The 23624-nt window shown below is 51.9% G+C and overlaps 9 protein-coding genes across 9 annotated transcripts; 7 read left to right on the top strand and 2 right to left on the bottom strand.

Annotated features, from left to right (window-relative positions):
- Nucleotides 1–164: 164 nt before the first annotated feature.
- Nucleotides 165–920, bottom strand: aspf8 (ribosomal protein P2). Its single transcript, XM_040899490.1, has 3 exons — nt 845–920; nt 590–754; nt 165–515 (listed from the first exon to the last, which is right to left on the bottom strand). The coding sequence occupies exons 2-3, from the start codon at nt 746–748 to the stop codon at nt 345–347; spliced, it is 330 nt and encodes a 109-aa protein (XP_040748554.1). The 5' UTR covers nt 749–754; nt 845–920; the 3' UTR covers nt 165–344.
- Nucleotides 921–1242: 322 nt separating this feature from the next.
- P175DRAFT_0488199 (uncharacterized protein) lies at nt 1243–2610 on the top strand (the record flags this gene model as incomplete). Its single annotated transcript, XM_040895690.1, has 2 exons — nt 1243–1545; nt 1597–2610. The coding sequence occupies exons 1-2, from the start codon at nt 1540–1542 to the stop codon at nt 2608–2610; spliced, it is 1020 nt and encodes a 339-aa protein (XP_040748553.1). The 5' UTR covers nt 1243–1539.
- A 680-nt stretch (nt 2611–3290) lies between these two features.
- Nucleotides 3291–4689, top strand: P175DRAFT_0446918 (ATP-dependent (S)-NAD(P)H-hydrate dehydratase; the record flags this gene model as incomplete). The annotated part of the gene is made up of 6 exons (XM_040894371.1): nt 3291–3384; nt 3458–3497; nt 3559–3605; nt 3661–3671; nt 3729–3761; nt 3811–4689. The coding sequence occupies 6 exons, from the start codon at nt 3291–3293 to the stop codon at nt 4687–4689; spliced, it is 1104 nt and encodes a 367-aa protein (XP_040748552.1).
- Nucleotides 4690–5664: 975 nt separating this feature from the next.
- On the top strand, nt 5665–6015 carry P175DRAFT_0447061 (putative adhesin; the record flags this gene model as incomplete). Its single annotated transcript, XM_040894379.1, has 1 exon — nt 5665–6015. One exon carries the CDS (start codon nt 5665–5667, stop codon nt 6013–6015), a length of 351 nt encoding a protein of 116 aa, XP_040748551.1.
- A 374-nt stretch (nt 6016–6389) lies between these two features.
- P175DRAFT_0512631 (uncharacterized protein) lies at nt 6390–8452 on the top strand (the record flags this gene model as incomplete). Its single annotated transcript, XM_040898695.1, has 2 exons — nt 6390–6424; nt 6589–8452. 2 exons carry the CDS (start codon nt 6390–6392, stop codon nt 8450–8452), a joined length of 1899 nt encoding a protein of 632 aa, XP_040748550.1.
- A 432-nt stretch (nt 8453–8884) lies between these two features.
- Nucleotides 8885–12053, bottom strand: P175DRAFT_0505311 (DNA replication licensing factor MCM7). Its single transcript, XM_040898068.1, has 4 exons — nt 11664–12053; nt 11470–11600; nt 9497–11414; nt 8885–9418 (listed from the first exon to the last, which is right to left on the bottom strand). The coding sequence occupies exons 1-4, from the start codon at nt 11979–11981 to the stop codon at nt 9353–9355; spliced, it is 2433 nt and encodes an 810-aa protein (XP_040748549.1). The 5' UTR covers nt 11982–12053; the 3' UTR covers nt 8885–9352.
- A 431-nt stretch (nt 12054–12484) lies between these two features.
- On the top strand, nt 12485–16365 carry pex1 (AAA family ATPase peroxin 1; the record flags this gene model as incomplete). The annotated part of the gene is made up of 4 exons (XM_040894362.1): nt 12485–12595; nt 12667–12909; nt 12968–13046; nt 13103–16365. 4 exons carry the CDS (start codon nt 12485–12487, stop codon nt 16363–16365), a joined length of 3696 nt encoding a protein of 1231 aa, XP_040748548.1.
- Nucleotides 16366–16668: 303 nt separating this feature from the next.
- On the top strand, nt 16669–18478 carry P175DRAFT_0536362 (acyl--CoA ligase; the record flags this gene model as incomplete). Its single annotated transcript, XM_040900303.1, has 3 exons — nt 16669–16768; nt 16835–17470; nt 17544–18478. 3 exons carry the CDS (start codon nt 16669–16671, stop codon nt 18476–18478), a joined length of 1671 nt encoding a protein of 556 aa, XP_040748547.1.
- Nucleotides 18479–19657: 1179 nt separating this feature from the next.
- On the top strand, nt 19658–23203 carry P175DRAFT_0512626 (uncharacterized protein; the record flags this gene model as incomplete). The annotated part of the gene is made up of 6 exons (XM_040898694.1): nt 19658–20774; nt 20799–20841; nt 20866–21167; nt 21189–21419; nt 21453–21634; nt 21662–23203. The coding sequence occupies 6 exons, from the start codon at nt 19658–19660 to the stop codon at nt 23201–23203; spliced, it is 3417 nt and encodes a 1138-aa protein (XP_040748546.1).
- Nucleotides 23204–23624: the final 421 nt, after the last annotated feature.

Here is a 23624-nt window from a genome sequence, read left to right as displayed (position 1 = left end):
CATCTAGCCCTACATTCCTATTTCGGTACTGCGCATTTCCGGCATTAGTTAGGTATATAGGCTCTGAATGCTTATTGGCTATTGGAACTACAATTTCAAGGCCCCGGAATAATGGCCTTCTTAAAAATACAATGAGTTCGAGGAGGTCAGAAAATCTGTATTGGCTAGAAGCTCTTTCAAGCTCACGTATGTATCTTTCGTAATAGCATTAGACAAGCCTGAGAAATGCAGGCATGACTGTTCCAATTGGTAGTGTCCCTCCCAATACTGAATTTAACAGCCAGACTCCGGTTCCCCCCCGAACATAATCACTTTTTCTTGGCATCACGATGGATTGGAGGCATTTAGTCAAACAGACCGAATCCCATGTCATCATCGGACTCCTCCTTCTCCTCCTCCTTCTCCTCAGCAGGAGCCTCAGCGGCAGCAGCGCCACCAGCAGCGGCAGCAGGGGCAGCAGCGCCAGCACCACCAGAGGGAACGGAAGCGAGCTTGGTGGCACCCTCGGCGATCAGCTGTACAAAAAAAAAATATTAGTATTCTTGTGAAATTTTTTTTTCCAAGGTTGACCAGGGTGGTTTTCACGAACCTCGTTGATGTCCTTGCCCTGGAGCTCAGCAATGAGCTTCTCGAGACGCTCCTCCTCGGCATCAACACCGACGGAGGAGAGAACAGCCTTGATGTCGGCAGCGGAGGGGCTCTCGTTGCCAGCAAGGCCGAGGAGAAGGTAAGCGGCGAGGTGCTTCATTTTGATCTGTATTGGAGAAATTTGGCGTTAGTAAAGAAGCGCTTCAGACAACAAGACATTGAACTGCAGAATCCGTGCGCAGAAGGAAATACATACTGAGTTGATTTAATATGTATCGAACACGAGAATCAATCGATTTAACCGCAAGTTGGGCGGAGACTGAGACGTCGAGTTCGCTGAAGATATAAGCGATGTCGTGGATGGAAGGGAAGAAATGGAAAGACCGGCCTCAAATTTCCGGGAAAAGTGCGTTGCGGCTGATACCATTATGTGGCTAGTGCACTAAGCGAGCCCTGAGGGGCGGTGGCGCATGCGATGTATTTAATCTACTCCTATTCGTCTACTCGATCTCCATTCCCGATCACGTGGAATACTGATTATAGTTAATCCGCGCCAGGAGAGATCTTAGTGTGTATTATGTCAGCATTCTCGATGTGGCCACGTGACTAGCGCTTTCCAGAAACTTTGATGGCGACACTTGCTACATGTTCTCCCCCGCCTGTTATATCCCGGTTGATCGATCCCTGGGGCGTCGATTTGCACTTGTTCTTCATTCTTCAGTGAATAAAATAGAACTCTGTGTCTTTTCCCCTTCAACTGCCCGTTTTCACTTGACCCGGTGCGTGGATAAAGCTTATCTACCGGTTCAAGCTACTGGCTTCTCCAGTGGTGACCACGACGAAGTCATGAAGTTGCTCCGTCGTACCAACCACCGATGGTGAACCTGCTTGCATCAATATCCTGTCTTTGAGTTTGTTTCAACGTGTGCTGATCCTAATCAGACTGCAGGAATGAGTGTATGAAGTTTTCTTTATCCGTCTTCGAGATGTTTACTCACCATTTGCCAGTTCCTCGATTCCGTCCTCTCGTCCATCGAGACGGGCAAGCCATCCCCGATACCCACTACCACCTCCTCTATCCCATCTCCTCCAGTTACATCCTCGAATGCCAAATCTGAAGCTCGCAGGCTTAGCTCAGTGCCTCGCGCTGTTTCTTCCGAACGCAAAAACGTGCTACCACTTGGAACGAAACGCAAAGCTGAGGAGCCGTTGCCCCGACCTTATAGACCAGAACCCCAAGCTTTGGCGAAACCAACACTATCAAGAGCAGTGACTCTACCCACAGCCCCTAAACCCCGCCCTAACACTACGATCATGCCTGCAAGACCTGCTGCAAGCAGTGCTGCTACAACAACAATAACCTCCCAAAAGGCTCCTCCAGTCTCATCGAAGCTACCCCCCAAAGGATCCTACGCAGACCTCATGTTGAAGGCAAAAGCTTTGCAGGAAAAAGCCCCAACTCAAGTTGGGATGTTTAAACACCAGTCCGCCCCCAAAGAGAAACTGAGCAAGACAGAACGTAAGAAGAGAGCAGCGGAAGTACAGGCGAAGGAAAAGGATTCGAAGCTAGCGAAGAAAGCGAGTGCCGGATCCAGTGTGTCCTCTAGCATGAAGTCTGCAAACACCAAGCCCGTCAAGAGACGAGAACCCGAAGAACTTACATATAAGGGCACTGGAAAGCCGACGCCATCCGCGCAACCAGAATACCGCGGCACAGCTAGCCTGCCCAGCCAATATGGTGATCGACGCCCACCGCCCAGGTCTAATAAACGGTCAAGAATAAATGAATACCTTGGCACAGATGAGGAAGATGAAGGCGAATATGCGGATGAACCTGATGACTATTATTCGGAATCCTCAGACATGGAGGCGGGCTTGAATGATATGGAGGAAGAGGAGGCAACAGCTTTGGCTTTTGCTAGACGGGAAGACGAAGAGGAATGGCGTGCAGAGCTTGCTGCTAAACAGGAAAAGCTTGAACGCCGCAAGAAACTTTCCATGTTGGCTTCCAAGAGGCACTAACCTTGGACATTCGATATTTCCAACGATAATTTCCCTGGTTAAATTTGCCTTTGCCGCGAGTATATTTGTGTGGAATTCTCCAGAACACTCATCATCCTTGCTTTATTGATTTTACTGAATTTGGGAACGGAGCATCAGCGTGGAATACCCCGAGGGTGCATTACAGAAGTGGTTTTGTGTCTTTTGCTCTTCCTCTAGCTTTCTATCCCTTTCTCCCCACATCATCTCTTTTTCCTTTCTCATTTATATCTTTCTCATTTATGTTGAAGCATCCGTGAGCGTCAAGGTGTCGACAGATGAGGGTCTATTTCCGATTCTTGCTTCTTTCCCTGGTTTCTTCCCTGCCTTTCGATTTCACATTGTGGATTACATGCTGGCGTCACCCTTCCGCCATTTTTTTTTTCCTTAGGTAAATTCAATGTAGATATTTCAATTAGAAATTAAGCCCCATTCAATATTCTGTTATTCCTTTGTACTTCATACCTATACTACCTACATACTATATAGAGTGGTTGGAGGATCTTATCGCAATCCATCAGCCCCACCGGGGAGGCGGTGACATCACTGGTTGATCAGCTCCCCTCCTGGCGCTACGAAGGACTGCTTTTCGAAATTCTTCTCATTCCCTCGTTTCCTCCGCCGAGCTCTTCTGTATCCGTTGTATCTCCCCGTGGACCCAAATGGAGCGAGTGCACCCCGTGTCAGTGCCTTCAAAGGTGCTATTCAAGAAGGTGCGCAGGATTGTGCCGCCTATGCTTGAGAGATTCCACAAAGGTGGGGTATTCACACCCCGAAGCTCAGCCGGGATCGTTCTTCAAAGCTTGATGTTAACAAATATTGAATACAGGACAGCTAGGTCGGGTTGCTGTTATTGGGGGATGCGCCGAGTATGTCCCATGTTGCTTCCATGGTTATGGTGGATGATGGTTCAGGCTGAGATCGAACAAGCTACACAGGTGCACCATACTTCTCATCAATGGCCTCAGCAAGACTCGGTATTTAAGCTTACTTACTGCATGTGAGCTTCTACATGCTAACTGAACTACACAGGATGCGATATGGTAGGACTGTCAAAATGCTTTAGCCTGGAAAGCACTAAACTAATAGCTTAATGACAGAGCCATGTCATCTGCGAGAGTTCTGCTGCTACCGTAAGCTCTTCAGCAGCATGAAGTATATTGATGCTTACGATTTGTACAGGTTATCAAGTCTTACTCCCCGAATCTTATGGTCCACCCTCTCCTACCCAGCAGTAACTCAGTCTCAGACCCGAACTCAATAGATGCGCCTGCTCTGGCTAGCCCAATTATCGCCATGCTTTCTCGTCTTCATACAATAGTAATCGGACCGGGATTAGGTCGTGATGGAGTCACCCTGAAGGTGGTCACAGAGGTAATGAAAGAAGCACGCTCTCGCTCAATACCTTTCATCTTGGATGCAGATGGGTTGCTATTAGTTACGGAGGACCCGGATCTCGTGAAGGGATACAAGGAGTGTATTTTAACTCCCAATGTCAACGAGTTCGGTCGCTTGGCAAAGGCACTAGGGATCGACGTTCCGAGTCAGACTCAGCTTGCAATCGCACAGGATGGGGACAAGATCAGCCAAGAAACAGAAGCATGCGAAAAACTCTCAAAAGCACTTGGTGGGGTCACTATCATCCAAAAGGGGAGACATGATGTGATTTCCAATGGGGTGACTAGCATCATTTCCGATACCCCGGGAGGGCTGAAGCGTAGTGGTGGCCAGGGAGACACTCTCACTGGCGCACTGGGCACGCTGATGGCCTGGAGGGTAGCTTACCACAATGGCTTATGGGATTCAGGTGAACAAGATCACTCGAAGGAGGCGCAGACCAAGGAAGAAGTCCAGGCTGAGCTGGAATCGGAGATGAAAATGTCACCAACCACGACCCTGCTTCTTGTCGCGTGGGCTGGCAGTGCGATTACCAGAGAGTGTTCCCGACGTGCTTTCAACGCCAAGGGACGGAGCATGCAAGCGAGTGATCTTACTGATGAAGTACACGAGAGTTTCCTGACGCTTATTGGCGAGCCTGAAGGATCCAAGGTGCATCTATAGACATAGTTACCCCGGGAATAGGCATCTTGGAGAAAAAGCAGTCCTATTCTGATACGTAATATAACATTTTGTATGTCTAGGATATCGCCGTATTTTGGGAGATCTTTTTTATAACTGCGTTTCTAGGCCATGGGTCGGACGTTTTCATCTGCAGATCGGAGGCAACAAATGAAATATGCACCTGCGAAAGCTTTTAACTTCAGACCAGCACTTGCAGCCCAGTGGCATATGTCATTCGAGGCCACTGGAGAAATGTCTCTGTTGTGGGCCAATCTGGGGAATCCACATCTGAGAGGTAAGATTCCTTAACTTTTAAGTCCACGTTTCTAACTTGACACTATTTGTCAGGTTTTAAACTGCAAAGCAGGCCCAAGTTGAATGGGTTGGTATTTTTTTGCGGAGAAAATCGCTCAGACTCATGTTTTTTTTTTTTTTTTTTGCTTATTGCCCACATAATGTAAGCCCAGGAAGTGTGAGGAATCAGGATCCGTCTTAGGGCTAGAAAAAAACGCCTACCATGAGGCTCTTTTCAATGACGGGGAATTTCCCAGAGCAATGTTGGGCACGGTTTAGAACCCATGTCTTCTATTTTGGAACCAGAAGTAGCGAGAAATCGTTTCTGCGTGCTCGTGATGCCTTGTGTCGCACACCTCGTATTCCGGGCCCAAGTTGCGATGCAAAGTCAGCACAGTACGCATAAGAAAACCATGTCTCAGACCCTCAGTCTTTTCGCTGCCTTGTTGTCTCTCGTGACAAGGCAATACAGTCTGACAGATGAGGACCTCTGCCAGTTAACTTTCCCCAGGTCCGAGTACTCCCGCAACATCATCCACCACACCGTCTCAGTAGATATAGTTCCAGAAATAGAACAGAGGGGGTATATAAAGACCAGAAACGGACGCCATTGCAAGAGCATTCGATCAAGTCAATATCATCTTTTGCCATCCCAAGCGAAGTACAATCCATAACGCAATAATGAAGGCTATTTCCGTCATCTCTTCCCTCCTCCTTGCCTCCATGGTGGCTGCTAAACCTAAGCCACCAACCTGCGGAACTTGCAATCCCCTTTCTGGTGAGAACTACTGTGATATCACCACCTCCTGTATCAACACTGGTACCCGTTTCCACTGTGCCTGTCGTGCTGGATATAAGGCCTGTGCAGACAACAACGACATCACCCAGCAGTTCCGTCTCGACACGCCCAACTTCCAGTTCCTTGTATTCACTCCCGAGTACACGGAGTGCAACACCCTCTGCGATGACCCATACGGTGCTGGTCCAGACCTCTGCGCTGAGGTTCCTATCTACCAGGGCTGTGCTGTTTAAACTGCTAGCCGAAGGATACTTTTATCATGTCTGAAATCTTGATTGTGTTGGTATAAATAAGCATCTATGTTCAGATAACCAAATGCAACCTCACCAGACCAAGTGCTACCTTGGTGAGGGTATTTGATGCTTCATCCTTGAGTAGTTCATTTGTACCTAGTTTGTCATTAAGTCTGTGGTTGAATTTAATATAGATCCCATTAACAACCAATCAGGCGCTCGAGTCAAGCCTGAATGGATTAGTCATCCATAAACTACATGTGTCCCTCATAAATATCGTAAATTCAGAGAGCACGCTCCTCCTAACATATCACTCCTTGGAGAAATGTCCAGATGAAAATCTCTCCGGGGCTTGTGCCCTAGACTTTTGCACCATGAGTGAGTCTCGTAGTTCGAATAGATCTCTACCGTCGGTTCCCCGAAAACACCGGCGAGGATTGACCCGCAGCGCTGCTGCCTGTGAGCGATGCCGGCGACGGAAACAAAAGGTGTTGAGGAAGCATTCTATTTTCTAATACTAGTGGCATTCACTAATTGACTTGCTCAGTGTGATGGGAAAACACCAACATGCAGCACATGTCGAGCAGTCGGCGCGACCTGCGTCCCCTCAGACCGGCTGGTAGTCAAACCGGTGAATACCGAGTGTCAGTGTGACTTGCTACGCACGCAGCTGGAGGCCCTCCAGAATCAATACCAGTCTCTGCTTGGGCAGTACGAACAGTTACAAGTGCAGTTACAAAGGGCCGAAGAAGCTCTCCAGCAATCCACGAGTATTGCAGCTGTATCTATCTTACCCCCTACCAAAGGCAACGTTTCCGATCTCGTGCTTCGCGTCCCTGGGCAGGAAAGCCAGCGACTGGACCCAGACCTTTCTTACCATGGGCGTATCATTCAGCCGACGTTTTCTCCACGATCCTATGTCAAAGGTACAAATCACAGTGCGCTCAGCAGTGCGTGGGACCTGTGGGGGGATGATCTTCCACCCTTGGACGAGACCTCTCGGGCTTCCCCAGTCATGCCGCAGTTCGACAACGAGGCGTATTTGAACCTTGCAAACACCTTTTTCGACTACAGATGGCCATACTTACCGGTACTGCATAAGCCTACATTCCTACGTGAACATTTAACTCCTTTTCTCTCTCATTCAATCTCGAGCGCTATATCCAACTTCCTGGTCAATTTAGTCTGTGCTATTGCCGCGACGGAGAAACCATGGAGCCAACAGGGGAACGGTCAGATTCATAGACTGTTTTTTCGGCGCGCTATCCAAGATCTGCATGTGGTCATTGAGACTGATGATTTTGAGTGCGTGCAATGTTTACTATTGCTTTGTCTCTATGGGCACAACGAGCCCCAATCCATCAACATATGGTATACCACAGGTCTGGCTCTTAAATTAGCCCTTGGCATGGATCTTCACCGCAAAGAGAGTCTCGATAGTCAGAGCATTATGCGCGCAGAAATGTCTAAACGAGTGTTCTGGGCTGCCTTCGTGATGGACTGTAACATGGCGATTAACATGGGTCGACCGCTAGGAATTCGCGAATCTGACATAACAATGCCGCCGCCCCTGCCACTACTAGATGATCAGTTGGATAATCCGCCTACCATCCCTGACTTCGCGGTAGCCCAGATGCCAGGTATATCCGCATTCATACACACGGTCAAGTTGCGGAAAATCAACGCGGCTGTTTACGAGACGTTTCATTCGATCGGACGACCATTACTGGACCCTACTGACTTGCATGACAAGAGAAAATGGTACTTCTCCGAACTGAATCAATGGCTGATAGATTCGCCCCGATTCCTCCAAACAGCATCAACATATCAATCTCCAGAATGGTTCTTGATCGCATTCCACCACGGCATATTATCGCTGCACAGACCCTCACGGGCAGCACCGATCCCGTCGCCTGACGATTTACGAATCTGTATGGAGTCCTCAATCGGGCTGATCAGCTCATATAGCGCCTTATATGCCCGGAATCGGATTAAATACACCTTCGTGTCCGTTCATTCCCTATTTCTAGCCGCAGTGACGATGCTCTACGTACTGCGGGCTTCGCCCCCTCTTCGCCACGAACTGACGCGTCCCGTGGTGCAAACCAACATCCTGACCTTCCTCACTATCTTTCGCGGTATCTCGAACGGCCGCGCCGTTGGAGAGAAATGCGCCAATATTATTGAACACCTGGGGGACTCCATCCTGACCTTGTTTAACGACAACCGTGAACCGGGACTCGAGGTCGATACGGCTTTCCAGTCGTGGTTTGGGCTGCGCACACATAGTTTCCCTACAGTAATGCAGGCTTCATCTCTAGAGGATGAAAACACACCGGCCCAGTTCCCTGATAATAGAGTCGACCCTGCGTGGGCTGATTTGTTTCTGGAAGGAATTGATATCGGATGTACTGATATTTCAAGCTTTCCTTTCTGAAGGAGTCTTTCCCTCTCTCTATATGTGAGATGAGACGACGGCTTTTACACTTTTAATACCGCCGGAATATCCTCCCTCCCAGAGCAGATGTTAGCAGAATAGGAAACGGAAGGAAAGCAGGTAATCGACCTCGCCTCGTTTCATGCAAATCCAATCACTCCATTCCAACAGGACGTCTCCGAACGGCGTATCCGAAGCTAAGCACTTAGCGACGCGATTTTATTGCCTCTCTATTAATAGAACAACATTGGCCTCCTCGATACTATCTCAAAGAGAACCTCAGTTCGAAAAATGGGGATCTCCGACCTTATTTCTGGAAGTAAAGATGTCGGATGTTCGAGGGGACAATATTCTGGAAGAATGGAAGCTGATGCTGCAGAATGATTTAACACGATGTAGTAGTATTTATATATATACATATGTATATATATGTGTATAGTCATATATGTAATATCCCCGTCCGTGGGTTAGTTAGAGAGTCAATCAAGAGTTAGAATCCCACTAACTAAGTATCTATCTTTTTATCATTCCTTTCATTTATTTCTTTACCCGCAGAAAAAAACCCATTATTTAGTTCTGATCAGGGCTGGTCGTTGTGAAAAGAAAGGTAATTCGGTATATCCCAGACCCTACGTGCTCAATCAAAGATATCATAAGTATCATATCATACATACATACATACATATAGATAGACAGACACCGTAAAACACCGATCCCGGAATTCAGCCTGCCCCATGCAACTTACTAATTACTCTTTAGAAACCCAACAAATAGCCGAACTAGCAGAAACAGCACAGCAGAGCACAGCACGTGGGGAAGGCGCGTGGGAAATTAATTGCAATTGAAAGAGACTTCGGGAGGAGCCGCGTCAAGGTATTACATTTTGACTGAGTATATTCTCTACATGTCCATATCTTCCGTGTTGAGGAAGACCAGGCGTGTTCCATTGGCAATGACTTGCCAGACCTGATGTAAAAGGGGATATTAGTGACGGTAAAAAAAAAACCAGGAGGATGGAGGAAAGATGGAATACTGAAAACTTACGTGGGAATTTTCATATTCATTAATGGTCATCGTGAGCTGATCCTCGTCGAAACCCTTGGCAAGGACTCGCTCGCGGATTCTCTTCATGCTGAGCTCACCGTCTTCTCCGTCTCCAACGGCTGCGGCACCACTCTCCATCATGCCACGGATGAGATTGTAAATCTTGGACGTAGGGCTCTGATCAAGGCCGGTCTGGCCATCATGGGACAGTGAAGCTCTGCTGACCTCAATCAGACGGAGCGCCTCGTCCACATCCTCGTTGACGACCACCTCGCTGAACCTAAGTCGCGCAAGGGCCTGAGAGAGACGGACGACACCAAGCAATGTACGTGGGGTGACGTGAGAGAACTGCTTCTTGTTGGCCTCGTCACGCTTCTGTTGCTTTCTCATCCCAACGTAGGCGCCGACCATGTAGTCGGACACCTTGGATGGGACCACAGGTCGGTAAGTGCGGGCCTTGGCGATGTACTGACGAACTTCGTGGGGGGTGAACATAATGCCAGCATCCTCGCTTTCAGGGTGCTTGTTGTGCATATGGACGTAAGTGACGTGGGCAGCGAGTTCCTCATCGGAATGGCGCGACGGGGTGTCGAGAATAAGAAACATGACGTCGAAACGAGAAAGCAATGCAGCGGGCAAGTTGATGTTCTCCACAGGGGAAATTCGGGGGTTGTATCGTCCATACAGGGGGTTAGCTGCGGCAAGAATAGAGGTACGGGCATTGAGCGTAGTTGTGATTCCAGCCTTGGAGATGGAGATAGTCTGTTGTTCCATGACTTCGTGAATGGCTGTCCGATCTCCATCGTCCATCTTATCGAATTCATCAATACAGCAAATGCCATTGTCTGCGAGCACGAGAGCTCCACCCTCCAGCACCATCTCATCTGTGACAGGGTCTCGCATGACTGCGGCTGTGAGACCAACACCACTACTTCCACGACCGGTCGTATACACTCCGCGAGGGGCAACCTTGGCAATGTACTTGAGTAATTGAGATTTGGCAACACCAGGATCACCCATCAAGCAGATGTTAATATCACCACGGATGTGCATGCCATCACCCATTTCTTTGGTAACACCGCCAATCAGCAGGAGGAGCAGCGCCTTTTTAACATCCAGATGGCCATAGATTTCAGGGGCGATCGACCGCGCAAGGTATTCGTACATGTTACCCGATTTTTGGTATTGCTCAATCTTGCGCAAAGTTCGGCTGTCCATGCCAATATCATTGTAAGATTTCTTGTGTTGGGTAATGTGTTGAGCCTCGAGGTAGGTATCGGTAAGCAAGCCAGCGCGAATGGCCCTGAAGCCAGTGTAAGGAGTAGGAAGGAAGATTCCAGCAATATCCACGACATCGCCAGGGTTGAGCTGTCGGGTAAGACTGCCGTTACAGTTGATAGTCATGGTTCGGGGAATATGGCCGACGGGCACCTGATCGGCCATTTCTTGGATCTTCACCTCCTGGAAGGGGATGAACTTCGATGCCCGGGTAGACAGGAAGAGTTGGCCCTTGGAATTGTTGCCCTTACACTCGTCTGAGACACACTCCGTCATTGGTGAAAACTGCTTGGTGGTCACTGGTTGGAAAACTTCATTTCCACAGCGGTCACAAGTGTAGGCATTAATCTGGACAGCCGGCTTCACATCCGACACCCTGGTGGTAATGCCACGCACGGTGATAAGGCTACCAAGATGCTCTGCTCGCACATTGCGAACCGCAAGTGCTTTGGACTCGCGCTCACTGCTTGATCCGGAGGGGGTGAGGGGTTTGAAATTAAGGACATAGCGACGAGTCAACTCTGCGGGGAACATTGCTGGGGTTAAAGCAGCGTCATTGTCAGCCTCCATTTGCATTGTCATAGCCTCGTTTCGCTTTTCCCGTTGCGACATGATCACGTCGAGGACATCATCTTTGAATCTGTATCAATTCAGCTTCCAGTAACGTTGAGAATTTGAGCGTAGCAGCTACATACGTGATCTCCTTGGTCTCCTTTGGCATAATGGCATCCGCAGCCTGCGAAAAAACTTCAATATAGCGCTTCGTATTTTTTTGAACCGACTGGACGAGCTTCAATTCGCTATCTTCGGGAAGGGATTTCTCGTACTAGATTGCGGTCGTTAGTCAAGAACGAATCGCTCTAGCTAAGTTGGAAAAAAGGGTACGTACGGTCGCCAGGTCATCGAGCTCGATGAGAATGTTTGACCGTTCTCGATCGGCCACATCCTGTAACATCTGCATGTACTTGAGCTTGGGGGCTCTGTTTCGGCGGCTCGACCCCCTTGTCTGCGCTCCACTCTCTTCAATATCGTCCATAAAGTCGTATCCATCGCTGTTGTCATCTTCATCGATGTGCAGGTCTTCAATGGCCTCTGCCGCAGCAGATTCAGAGGTCGATTCAAAGCTCTTGAAGTGCTTCAAGAAATCCTTGAACCCATCCAACTGCGCCGCATAGTCAACGGGGGCGGGATACTGAAGCAAAGCCATGACGATGCAACCGCGACAAGAATACCTTGGTCAATTGGGTGTCCAGCAGCTCAACAATTGGAGGGGCTTAGGGGTGTGTTTGCGGGAGGTGAAGCTGTGGCAGAGACTGGGCGCCAGTTTTCAGAGCACGGGATGCTTGGGTGCCTTAGGCGCAGAAAAAACACGTCGCGTCGCGAAAGAGACGCGTCTCTTCCATTCTTGATGGGTTCTTAGCCTCAGGCATTCCAGCAGCACCCGCTAGTCCTAAAATAGCGATCTGAATAGAGCACGTGAACCGGGACGGAACAAGTCTCGGCCCGAAGGACCTGAGGCAGAACTCGGCTCGGCGAGAAGTAGATGGGTTGCGGAGACGAGACGGTCAAGTCCGGGGATTTGGATCCGGTGCTTCGTTCGCTGTCGTCGTGCTCTTCCTTTCCTGTTCCCCACCTTTGCGCACGCCCTCTTCAATCTCTTTCACAGCCTTCTGTGTTGATATTCTGGTATTCGCTTGTGCGCGCCTGAGAATGGCGCCCAGGAAGCCTGCCACCACGGCGGAGGTTGCCCTCGTCCCTCTAAAGAACTGCCTCGTGAACTTGCCGCCTTCCTTGGTCTCCTTGCTGGTCAATGCCAATACCGTGAGTTGTCTAGCCAGCTCCTTCCCCCTGCTTCTATCTTGCATCTTTCCGTAGACTAACGGCATCATTAGGCAGCGCAGAATGTGATTGTTGAGTTACAATACCGCCCGACCGCAAAAACCACCACCAACGGCAGTACTACCCCGCGATCATGCTTCCTAGGATGGACGGGAATGCCCAGCAAGCGAAGACTTGCGCCGGTAGTCAGCAGGGATGGGATTACTAGCTCGTCCTCTGCTCGGGATCAGGATGTATCTACGGTTGAATTGGACACAACGTTTGGAAGGGTTCTTGGTTTAACCGAGGGACAAAGGGTAAGCAAGCGTGTTATTCTCAGTGCCAGGCTGGCACGGCCTTCTAACGAATCATTAGATTGGTATTTTCATTCACGTTGACCCTCCTGTGGCCCATACGATTAATATTGAGCCTCTAACGCCAGAGGATTGGGAGAGTATGCTCATGTACCCTGCCAAATAGGTGTCTTCGGGTTGCTGACTTTTGTATTAGTTATCGAGCTCCATGCATCGTTCCTAGAGCTCAATCTTCTGTCGCAGATCCGTGCTCTACCGAACCCGGCGTATTCAACACAACAACCTGATCATATGCACCCTCTAACATTACATCTTTCCCCCACATCGACTGCTAATATTGTCATCACATCCTTGGTGCCTGCTCCACCTAATACCGCGGCATTCGCCAAGATTTCACCTGATGCAGAGGTTATTGTTGCTCCAAAGACCCGTCCAAAAGCCAACACGCGAGCTCCACGTGGAGATAGTAGAAGTGTCACGGGAAGTAGCAGGAAGAGTGTCGGAGGAAGAAGCAGTGGTAGCGCCACACGCGGAAAGAGCAGCAAGTCCGAGTCGACTAGCCGAGGCGCTCTCTATTTCAGGGGGGTTGATCGCCAATGGACAGAGCAGTATTTTGATGAAGAGTCCGAAGAAGACCACAATGATGGGTTCCGCGTATGGGTTGATCCTGATGTTCTTGCAACTAATGAACTCCGTGGAGCTAGCTGGGCTTGCGTCACGGTTATCCAGCCTTCCGGGTTGAAGGCACCGCCTGATCCTCAGCAACAGATAAATCAAACGGAGCAGAAGTCTAGTGATGCCGGGGCTCCCACAACGAAACTTGTGGCTAAATTGATGCCTTGGGCTGATTGCCCTGACCCTCAACACGCAGCCCTATCCTCTGTACTGTGCTCTGCAATAGGAGTTGAAAGCATGGTGGGCGGCATTGTTCGGGTGGAGGCAGCTCCCCCGCCGCTGCAGCGGGCGGCTACCAGGGCGCTCAAAGTTTATCCCTTCTTAACGGATGCATCCAAAAGGAAAGATGGGTTAAAATTTGGCGCAGATACCATAGCGGCCAAGGATGCATTGGTGGAGCGCATTAAGGTGATATACGGCAGCACCGGTTCAGGAAAGGGATTGCTTACAGGCCCTTTGACTGACGGCATGATCCTGCCCAAGGCCCATAATCCAGGAGTTGTGTCTGCATTTGATGGCGCTATAATCCGATTTGATCCGCCTCTGAAGAACCCTTCCGATGCATCCAAGCCGGCCTTTGGGTGGCTTTTGGGATCCGATGTAAAGCTGCCTCTTGAGGTGCAAGCTGAAATACCAAAGCCGGCAGAATCCAGTGCCTTGGTGCTTCCGACAGAGGATGTGATCCCATCTACCGTTACCCCGATGGTTGGCATCGACCAGGTTATTACGCAGTCGCTGGCCAGTCTTACCAAATCCTCCTCTGTTTTGGTGACAGGTGGTCTTGGATCTGGAAAGACAGCCTTGGGCCATCTCTTAGCCCACCGCTTGCGCGAAGACTATCTCTTTAACGTGAAGTATTTCTCGTGTCGCAAGCTTGTAACCGATGAAACTCGGATTTCCAATATCAAGGAAACTCTGACCCGCCTCTTCATGTCCGCCGCCTGGTGTGCTCGTCTAGGCGGGCAATCGGTGGTGATCCTCGACGACCTTGACAAATTATGCCCCGTGGAGACCGAGCTGCAGGTAGGAGGGGACAACGGCCGTAGCAGACAGAACAGTGAAGTGATTTGCTCTATGGTCCGGGAGTATTGCTCCATGAACTCGGGCGTGGTCCTTCTGGCAACTGCTCAGTCGAAGGAGTCCCTGAACAATGTTATTGTGGGTGGACATGTGGCCCGGGACATTATCCATCTTAGAGCTCCAGATAAGGAAGGTCGACGAAAAGTCCTCGAGTACCTCACCAGTCAGGATCGATCGGCGACCAGCCCTGCCACCGCAGCCACTGGCCCTGCTACCATTAATGGACAAGTGCGAACCGGCAGCACCTCAACTAACGATTCTTGGCTGGATCCCTCCAACCCAGGGAGCCGTCCAAGCTCGTCTGGTGGCGATGGGTTTGTTCTTGGACGAGAGGTCGACTTTCTGGACCTTGCGGGCAAAACTGATGGATATATGCCTGGAGATCTAGTCCTGCTGACCTCCCGTGCAAGGAATGAGGCACTTATCCGATCTGTCTCGGAGTCAATGGAGACTTCCAAGGCAATCACCCTTGATTTGGTAGATTTCGAAAACGCTATCAAGGGATTTACGCCAGCATCTCTCCGGAACGTTACCTTGACCTCTTCTACCACTACGTTTTCAGCTATTGGTGGATTGCAGGAGACCCGGAAGATGCTCCTGGAAACGCTGCAGTACCCGACCAAGTATGCCCCTATCTTCGCACAGTGCCCACTACGGTTGCGATCCGGTCTGTTGCTCTATGGATTCCCTGGGTGCGGTAAAACCATGCTGGCCAGTGCCGTGGCAGGCGAATGCGGATTGAACTTTATCAGTGTCAAGGGGCCCGAGATCTTGAACAAGTATATTGGTGCTAGTGAGAAGAGTGTCCGCGATCTTTTTGAACGGGCGCAAGCAGCTCGGCCGTGCATTCTTTTCTTCGATGAATTTGACAGTATTGCACCTAAACGTGGACATGATTCTACAGGAGTCACAGATCGAGTGGTCAACCAGCTCCTCACCCAGATGGATGGCGCGGAAGGCCTGTCGGGCGTGTACGTGCTGGCCGCCACGTCCCGTCCCGACTTGATTGACCCGGCCTTGCTACGTCCCGGACGTCTGGACAAGGCGCTCCTCTGCGATATGCCCAACCATGCCGACCGAATGGATATTATCCAAGCGGTCAGCAAAAAGCTGCTGATGAGCGGAGAAGTGGCTTCTCGACTGGACGAAGTGGCGGCGCGTACGGAAGGCTTCTCTGGTGCGGATCTGCAAGCTGTGGTTTACAATGCGCATCTGGAGGCTGTGCACGACGCTCTGGGGGATCGCTCGGGTGGGGACAAGCCCCCTGCAAAGAGCGGAAAGACCACATCCACCACCAGTACGGGCAGTCGCTCCTTTATCCAGTTCGTGTACTCCACCTCGGAGCAACGAGCCGGGTCAGTCACTCTGCCTGCGCCCGCAGTCGTGGCATCGAGGCTCGATGCGATCAAGAACGCACGCCGTCGTCAACGACAACTGGAACAAGCAGTCTCTGGGGCGACTACTGCAACTTCTACCAGCGCCCCAGGTAATTCTCACGAAGCGGTGGCGGACGAGGGACGGGAGGAGATTGTAGTTCGCTGGGAACACATGGAGCGGTCTCTGTCCACGACCCGTAGCTCGCTTAGTGACGCAGAGCGGAGGCGTCTCCGGGCGATCTACCGAGAGTTTGTGGAGGGACGCGATGGGGAAATGCCGAATGGAGAGGGGGGAAGAGAGATTGGGGGACGGACGAGTTTGATGTAGAATACCAATCGATAGATCTTCTTGCATTGTCTGTAAATTAAATCTAGCATATCATCCCGTTAGCATTGACTTTGAAATCCGAGCTCACGAGAGCAAGCGGGGGTGAATGAACGGATCATCCACACCTAGGCAGTGAGAGGGAGAGATGCCGAGGTCATCATGGATAAATAGCGATCTTCGGATTCTTGATTCTGGAACAAATCAACTTGGATTATTCTTGGCTTGATCTCTATTCTATTTTCTTTCTTCTTCTTCTTCTTTTCATTCCCTTCTCGCTCTCGCTCTTTTTCCTCATCTCTCACAATGCCCGTCGCCTCAAGTTACCCTTCCGTTGACATTCCTAATGTCGACCTCTGGTCATTCCTTTTCGAACGCAAGGATAAGCCCTTCCCGGATGATCAAGGTGGGTTTCTTTCTTTTCCATAGTTTGATTTCCCTTGGACATGTCAGGCTAACTTAACTGGCTTAGTTATCTATGTTGACGCCGACACAACCCGATCCTATACCTACCAGGAGGTCAAACAAACGGCCATTGCCTTTGGGCAGGGTTTACAGTCCCTACTGGACTGGCGCAAAGGCGATGTACTCGCTCTATATACTCCCAACAGCATCGACACACCGGCAGTAATGTGGGGGACGCTGTGGGCAGGCGGCGTCGTCTCTCCCTCAAATCCCGCATACACGGTCGAAGAACTAGTCTTTCAGTTGAAGAACTCTGGTGCAAAGGCCCTGGTCACCCAGCTACCGGTTCTGCCTGTCGCGCGAGCCGCCGCGAAGCAGGTTGGCATCTCCGAGGACCGCATCATTCTGATTGGGGACCAGCGCGACCCTGAAGCCAAGGTCAAGCACTTCAGCTCCGTCCGCAATATCTCGGGTGCAAGCCGCTATCGTCGCACCCAGATTATCCCCGAGAAGGACTTGGCGTTCCTCGTGTACTCCTCTGGTACCACCGGGATTCCCAAGGGGGTGATGCTGAGTCACCGTAACATCATCTCCAACTCGCTGCAACTGGCTGCAGGTGAGGCCGGAAACCTCAAGTGGAATGGCGGACCAGACGGCAAAGGCGATCGGATTCTTGCGTTTCTTCCGTTTTTCCACATTTACGGTGCGCTGCCCTACCTTTCTCCTCCTCCTCCTACCAACCCCGACACGATACTAACTAACCACCCCCCTCCCAGGCCTGACATGTCTCGTCCACCAAACGATCTACCGAGGCTACCGGCTCTTTGTGATGGCCAAATTCGACCTGGAAAAGTGGTGCCAGCATGTGCAAAACTACGGCATCACCTTTAGCTACGTCGTGCCCCCCGTCTTGCTCCTGCTCAGTAAGCACCCCATCGTCGACAAATACGACCTCTCTAGCCTGCGCATGATGAACTCGGGCGCCGCGCCTCTGACGCAAGAATTGGTTGAAGCGGTCTACAGCCGCATCCAAACGGGGATCAAACAGGGGTACGGCCTCAGCGAGACCAGCCCGACCACGCACACGCAGCCGTGGGGGGAATGGCGCTCCTCGATCGGGTCGGTGGGCAAACTCCTCCCCAACCTGGAAGCCAAATACATGACGATGCCGGAGGACGGCACGGCGCCTCGAGAAGTGGCCGCTGGGGAAGTCGGGGAGCTCTACCTGCGCGGGCCCAACGTGTTCCTGGGCTATCACAACAACGCGGCGGCCACGCGCGAGGCCCTCTCGCCGGACGGGTGGTTCCGCACGGGCGACGTGGGCCACCAAGACGCGCGGGGCAACTTCTACATCACGGATCGGGTCAAGGAACTCATCAAGTACAAGGGATTCCAGGTGGCGCCGGCCGAACTGGAGGGGATTCTGGTGGACAACGAGGCGATCGACGACGTGGCGGTGATTGGGATGGAGAGTGCGCGGCATGGGACGGAGGTGCCGATTGCGTTTGTGGTGCGGAGCGTCAAGAGCCTGAGGTCCGGGGTATCTGCGGCGGCGGAAGCGCAGAACATTATGCAGTGGCTTGCGCCGAAGGTGGCGTATCATAAGCGGTTGCGGGGGGGGGTGCGGTTTGTGGACGAGATTCCCAAGAGTGTGTCTGGGAAGATTTTGCGGAGGGAGCTGAAGAAGCAGGCGATTCTTGCTAAGCTGTGAATTCCGATGCAGGTGTCTCAGGAAGAACAGAGCGTTACTCTCCCGGAAATTACGATAGACAGTGGACTGGATTCGATGAACAGTTCATGTCCTGGATTAAATCTGCGATGAAACAGCAGGATCAGGACTCTCGAGATGAGGAGATTAGTTAGTGATTCAGAATGATTCAGATTGACTACGTCGGTAATGAGGCGTCAGCCCACTACGATTTGTTTCATCGTACACTGTGATTTGTATTTACCCAATATTAATATTATCTTTTGTCCCAGGGAAGAGATGAGGTTATTGTTACTAGTCAGGGGTAAAATGTATAATTACAGTGAAGATACAAGGCCTGGTTAATTATAGTAATTATTGGTTCTCTGATGGAGTACGGAGTATACTCTGGATGCAAGGGACCAAGGGTTACTGACCCCCGGTCTGTACTGTATGGTACTGTACGGTAAAGACAGTATGGGTTGTTCTTTTCTTACCCCTGCGTTTCTTCTACTGTATGTACCACCCAGTAGTTACCACCAAGTACCACTAAGTACCACTAAGTACCACTAAGTACTACTGGTATCTCCCAAGTACTGGTCCTAATAAAGTACGATCGACTAAATCGCATGGCAAAAACATCTTCGAAGAAAAAACCTCTCGTCTAAACATCTTCATTCATCTTGTCACTCTTTTAGCTTTCTTTTCTTTCTTTTCCTCTGCTTTTCCTCTTCTCATTCCTCTTCTCATTCCTCTTCCTCTCTTGTCTATTAAGTCCTCGGGATAGATTCCTCTGCCACATTCTTTCCTTGTCTCAACTCGACTGCTCCGTACTGGTATCATCATCCTGATTCTGCCGATGAACATTGTTTGGATTCTTTCGCCTCCCCGCTCTGTCGCCGTTACACGTCACATCCACTATTGCACATCACGACGACGACTCCCTGCATAGGATTGATGCTTGATTTCGCCTTCAATTGACCTCTGCACCACTCCCCTTCCTACCAAGAACCCGCGTTTTCTTCACTCGTTTCACTGCGTCCTCTCCTTTTCTCCGGGGAGTCCACCCTCACACGCTCAATCCTTCACTACTAAGATCCGATTGTCTGCATTTCAGTCACTCTGTCCCTGACCTGATCCCCATCGAGCGGTTTCCTGTCCAGACTTTCCGTCCACTGCGGCCGGTCCCGTGTTCCCGCCGTCATGAATCGTTTCCGGAAAACCAAGAAAGAAAAGGCCAAGGAAGACAAGCCCAAGGAAGAGGTGGATGTGCTCGAAAGTGTCCCCCCCCCTTCCTTCAGCTCAATGCTGAAAAAGGGCAGAAAGGACCCCGAGCAGAAACAACTGGATTTCGACCTCGCAGCCGCCTTACCGCCCAGTGATGATTTCCGGACCAGCCTTCTGATGCCAAAACTCTCCGCGCGATTCAGCATGCTGCGAGAGCAAGATGACCCCGACTCCCTGCTCGGAAAAGCTAGCGATGATAGCGTGCTCTTCCCCAGACGTGCCTCCCGCTTGAACCTCTTCGGCCACAATCCCGCCCTCTTATCAGACATCGACGAAGGTTCCGACGGCTCTCGGCCATCCCTTAGCCTGGGACGAAAGGGTTCGTTCGCGTCGGGAAGTGAAGGATACCCCGAGAACGATGATGCATCGCAATCCGGTAGCATAATGAGTAGGCCCCGCCGTACAGAAGGGAATAACCTGTTTGGTGGTCGACAAAAGGTATACAAGATCACCACCAAGTCCACTTCCTCAATTTCGGGTCCAGACGCCAGCCGCTCCCCGATGGGGGGCCGTGCCCTCTACGAACATGACGTCAATCTTTCTCTCTTCCAACGCCAGAGGCTCAAGGAAAAAGAGGCCGAGGAAGCCCAGCTGGAGACCCCGAGTCCCGAGTCCGAAGATGCATTCTCGAGTGTCTCTTCCGCCGAGCGGACCACCTTCTCGTCCACGGGCTCTGGGCCCACCGCTACATCCCCACCCGCAACAACAACAACAACAACAACAACAACCCCTTCATTCCAGCAATCCTCTCACGGGCCCCTGGAGTCTTCGGCTCCGTTTTCCAAACTACCAATCCCAGGCATGGCCCCTGAGCGGGGTTCCGTCAAATCTCGCCGTCTCTACGGTCAAGGCTTGGCGCAGTCCGTGCAGCACCAACAAGCTTCGACTTTGTACCGATTGGAGAGCCTGAGCCGCCAACGTGCGGGAGGAACCCCTGAGATGCCTGCTCTGAACCGCGCCTACTCACGAAGCGCCACAAATTTGCGCGATCGGTTACAGAAACTCGCCATCTCGGAACCTTCTCCCCCTTCTCGTCCGACCAGCCCTCCCTCCTCAGCGACGTCGCCCAAACAACCCGTGATGGAGTCGGGATCTAAACCGTCCGGGTTTGGAGCTCCACTCAGCCCCCCTGCGAGTGAAAATGAAGATGGGGCGACCTTGATGGCCGCTCTGCAGCCCGAGGACCACGGGAAAGCGACGGCGCTGGGTCTGTTCAATAAGCCGCAAACGGCCTACGATGAGACCCAGTTTTCCCACCGTCAGTTACAGATGTATCAGGGACGAAACACGCCCCCGCTCCAACAGCGTCCTCCTTCGGGACGCGCGACCCCACAAGACCTTCGGGGACGACCCCGGGGACTCTCGAATACCAGCTATTTATCTCGACCAGGATCCACCGCATCGTCTCATTACAGCGAGACCCATCGTCCCGGAAGCCGGTCCACAGCGGCCAGCGTCGCGGCCTCCCCGGCCCGGCCTGGACATGTCGTGACGACCTTTTTCGATAATTCCAGCCCCAGCGAAACCGACGATGAAGGATATGGGCCTGATTCGCGAGACACCGAATATTCTATTGATCTCAAACACCCTGCCCTTCGCTCGGCGACCCCATCGACCCCCTCGACCCCGGTAGCCGAACAGAACAGTCCTCTCCCAGAGGTCAGGTACTCGGACCTGGGTGATCTCAAACCCATTGCGGAGCAGCATGAAGCCAGCGAGACCCCCCCGGCGCAGAGGAGCCATGGGCCGGAAACCCCCGATTCCCCCACATTAGGCCCATCTGGCCTCGGCCTGGGTGGGCTGGTGCGCCATCTTCGGAATGATAGTGACAGATCGTCGATTTTCCCACCACCCTCCCCTGCGTTCCCACCAAAGCCCGCAGAGAACGACCCGGTCCGTGACGCTTCTTCCTGGGATGAGTCTCGCAACGCCGATCCCGAGTCCGCCCCTCAGTCCCCCACCGCAACCCCGTCCTCCCGGCACCCGGCATTGCGCGATCAACCACCGTCGTCTCGACACCGACGGGAGGGTAGCACGGAGACTCAGAAAGAACGCGAAGAATTTGCGATTGAACTGGCAGAACGACGGCGGAGGGTGCAGGAAAAGCTTCGGGATTTCGCCGAGAGCGAGAGTCGCGCCGCAAGCCCCGTGTTCGGTCGTCAAACTCCGGACTTGGTGAGCCAGCCTCGAGCTGGCAACGCATTCGCTCTGCTGAAGAGCAAGTCCAGCAAACATCACCTCTTCAACCGCCCAGAACCTAGGGGCGGGGTCAAGGGTTTGCCCTACGGGAATGCCTCCACTCCTGCCTTGGTTTCGGAGGACTCCTGGCGCGACGAGGAGGGAAAAAGGCCGGCTCCTTTCGCCCGACATGCGAACTCAAGCTCGCCTCATATCGCCGCAGAACGGTCTATGCGGTCCAAAATTGCGGTTTTTGGACGCAGCAGCCAGGACGAATCTCCTGAGTCGAGCCGTAGCCGTGGCGTATCCCCCCATTCAAGTTTCCATTCGCGGCGGGACCGGTCCAGCTCAGACGCCTCTGGTCGCTCCAAAAGCCGCTCTTGCCGCGAGCGAGACGACCTGGGAATCCTGAAGGAAGATGCTGCGGGCGCTCATGCCAGCGTCGCGGCGGCGACGACGACGACGACGACGACGACCACCACCACCACCACCACGGACTATGAACCGCGTGGAATGGCGTCCGCTGCATCATCCGCCCGGCCTTCCGTCGAGGGCCATGAACGGCCGCCCTTCGATCGATCTTCGTCGGCCGCCTCCGGTAGATATCGTCTGGAAGGTCGATCGTCGGCGACTCCAAGTTTCCATGACCGACCATTCCATGCTGCTCCCCCAGTCGCCAACTCCCCGCTGATCGGAGCCGCCGCCCCGCGACCATCTCCGGCGGCGCCCCCTTACTCTGCCAACGCGACGCCTCCCCTGCATGATCTTGCGGCCGACCCTTCGGCCACCCCGCCATCCACGTCTCCAAGCAACCACCCTCAAGCCATTCCCCCGCGTGCGCCGGGCCACAATGGTCTTCACAAGCGGATTATAAACAAAACCCAGATCTCCGAACCTACCTTCATCTCCTGTACCTCCAACGTGCCGACTGTTGGCCTTCCGCCCGGAGCGAGCCTGAGCAATGGCATGGAGACCCCGCCGCTGCCCCCCATGAACCCGCGACGCCGACGCCAAACCACCACGCAGACGATCCTGGGTGCGCTCAAGGGCGATCGGTACGAATCGCACTCCATGCCTCCCTCCGAGCCCGACCCGGGCCCCGAGTACAGCACCTTCTCGGACGAGGGAGACAAGCGTAGCCGGGCGCGACAACGACTACGCAAGACATCCAGCGAGGGCGGGGACTTGAATCTCAAAGCTCGCCAGCATTTTATGGCGAGCCCACCTCCTCCTACGCCCCCAGCTTACCCACCCCAAGTTCCCATGGACGGAGGAATGTTTTAAAATTCGGGGTTTTAGTATGATTTTCTCGCTTGTTGAGATACCTATGTTTTTTTTTTTTTTTTTTTTTTTTTTTTTGATCTATGATGATAGATACCAATTGTGTTGTGTTCAGCGGTCGATAGTCTTTCCTTAGCAATTTCCTTTTTTGCACTCTTTTCTTGATCTTTTTCTTTTTGGTTTATAGCTTGTCTACTGCAAATGCACTGTCTTCTCACATAATTAGGACTCTGAGGTAGAATGTTTGAATATCCCAAGTTGAGGTTTTGACATGTTCAGTCACGTGTATCAAAAGCCCTATACAAGAAGTCACATAAGAGCAGACTAGAAAGAACAAATAGGTTTACACCAGAGATACCAGAGTGATTCCACAGAATATCCTTTGTGTAGAGGAGCCTAGAAGAGGCTTCTACCTATTGAACTT

The sequence above is a fragment of the Aspergillus ochraceoroseus genome (assembly GCF_002846915.1).
Source record: "Aspergillus ochraceoroseus IBT 24754 chromosome Unknown P175scaffold_12, whole genome shotgun sequence".
NCBI classification, from domain to species: Eukaryota; Fungi; Ascomycota; class Eurotiomycetes; order Eurotiales; family Aspergillaceae; genus Aspergillus; species Aspergillus ochraceoroseus.
The sequence above is the reverse complement of the archived record's forward strand: the minus strand, read 5'-3'. Positions and strand labels throughout refer to the sequence as shown.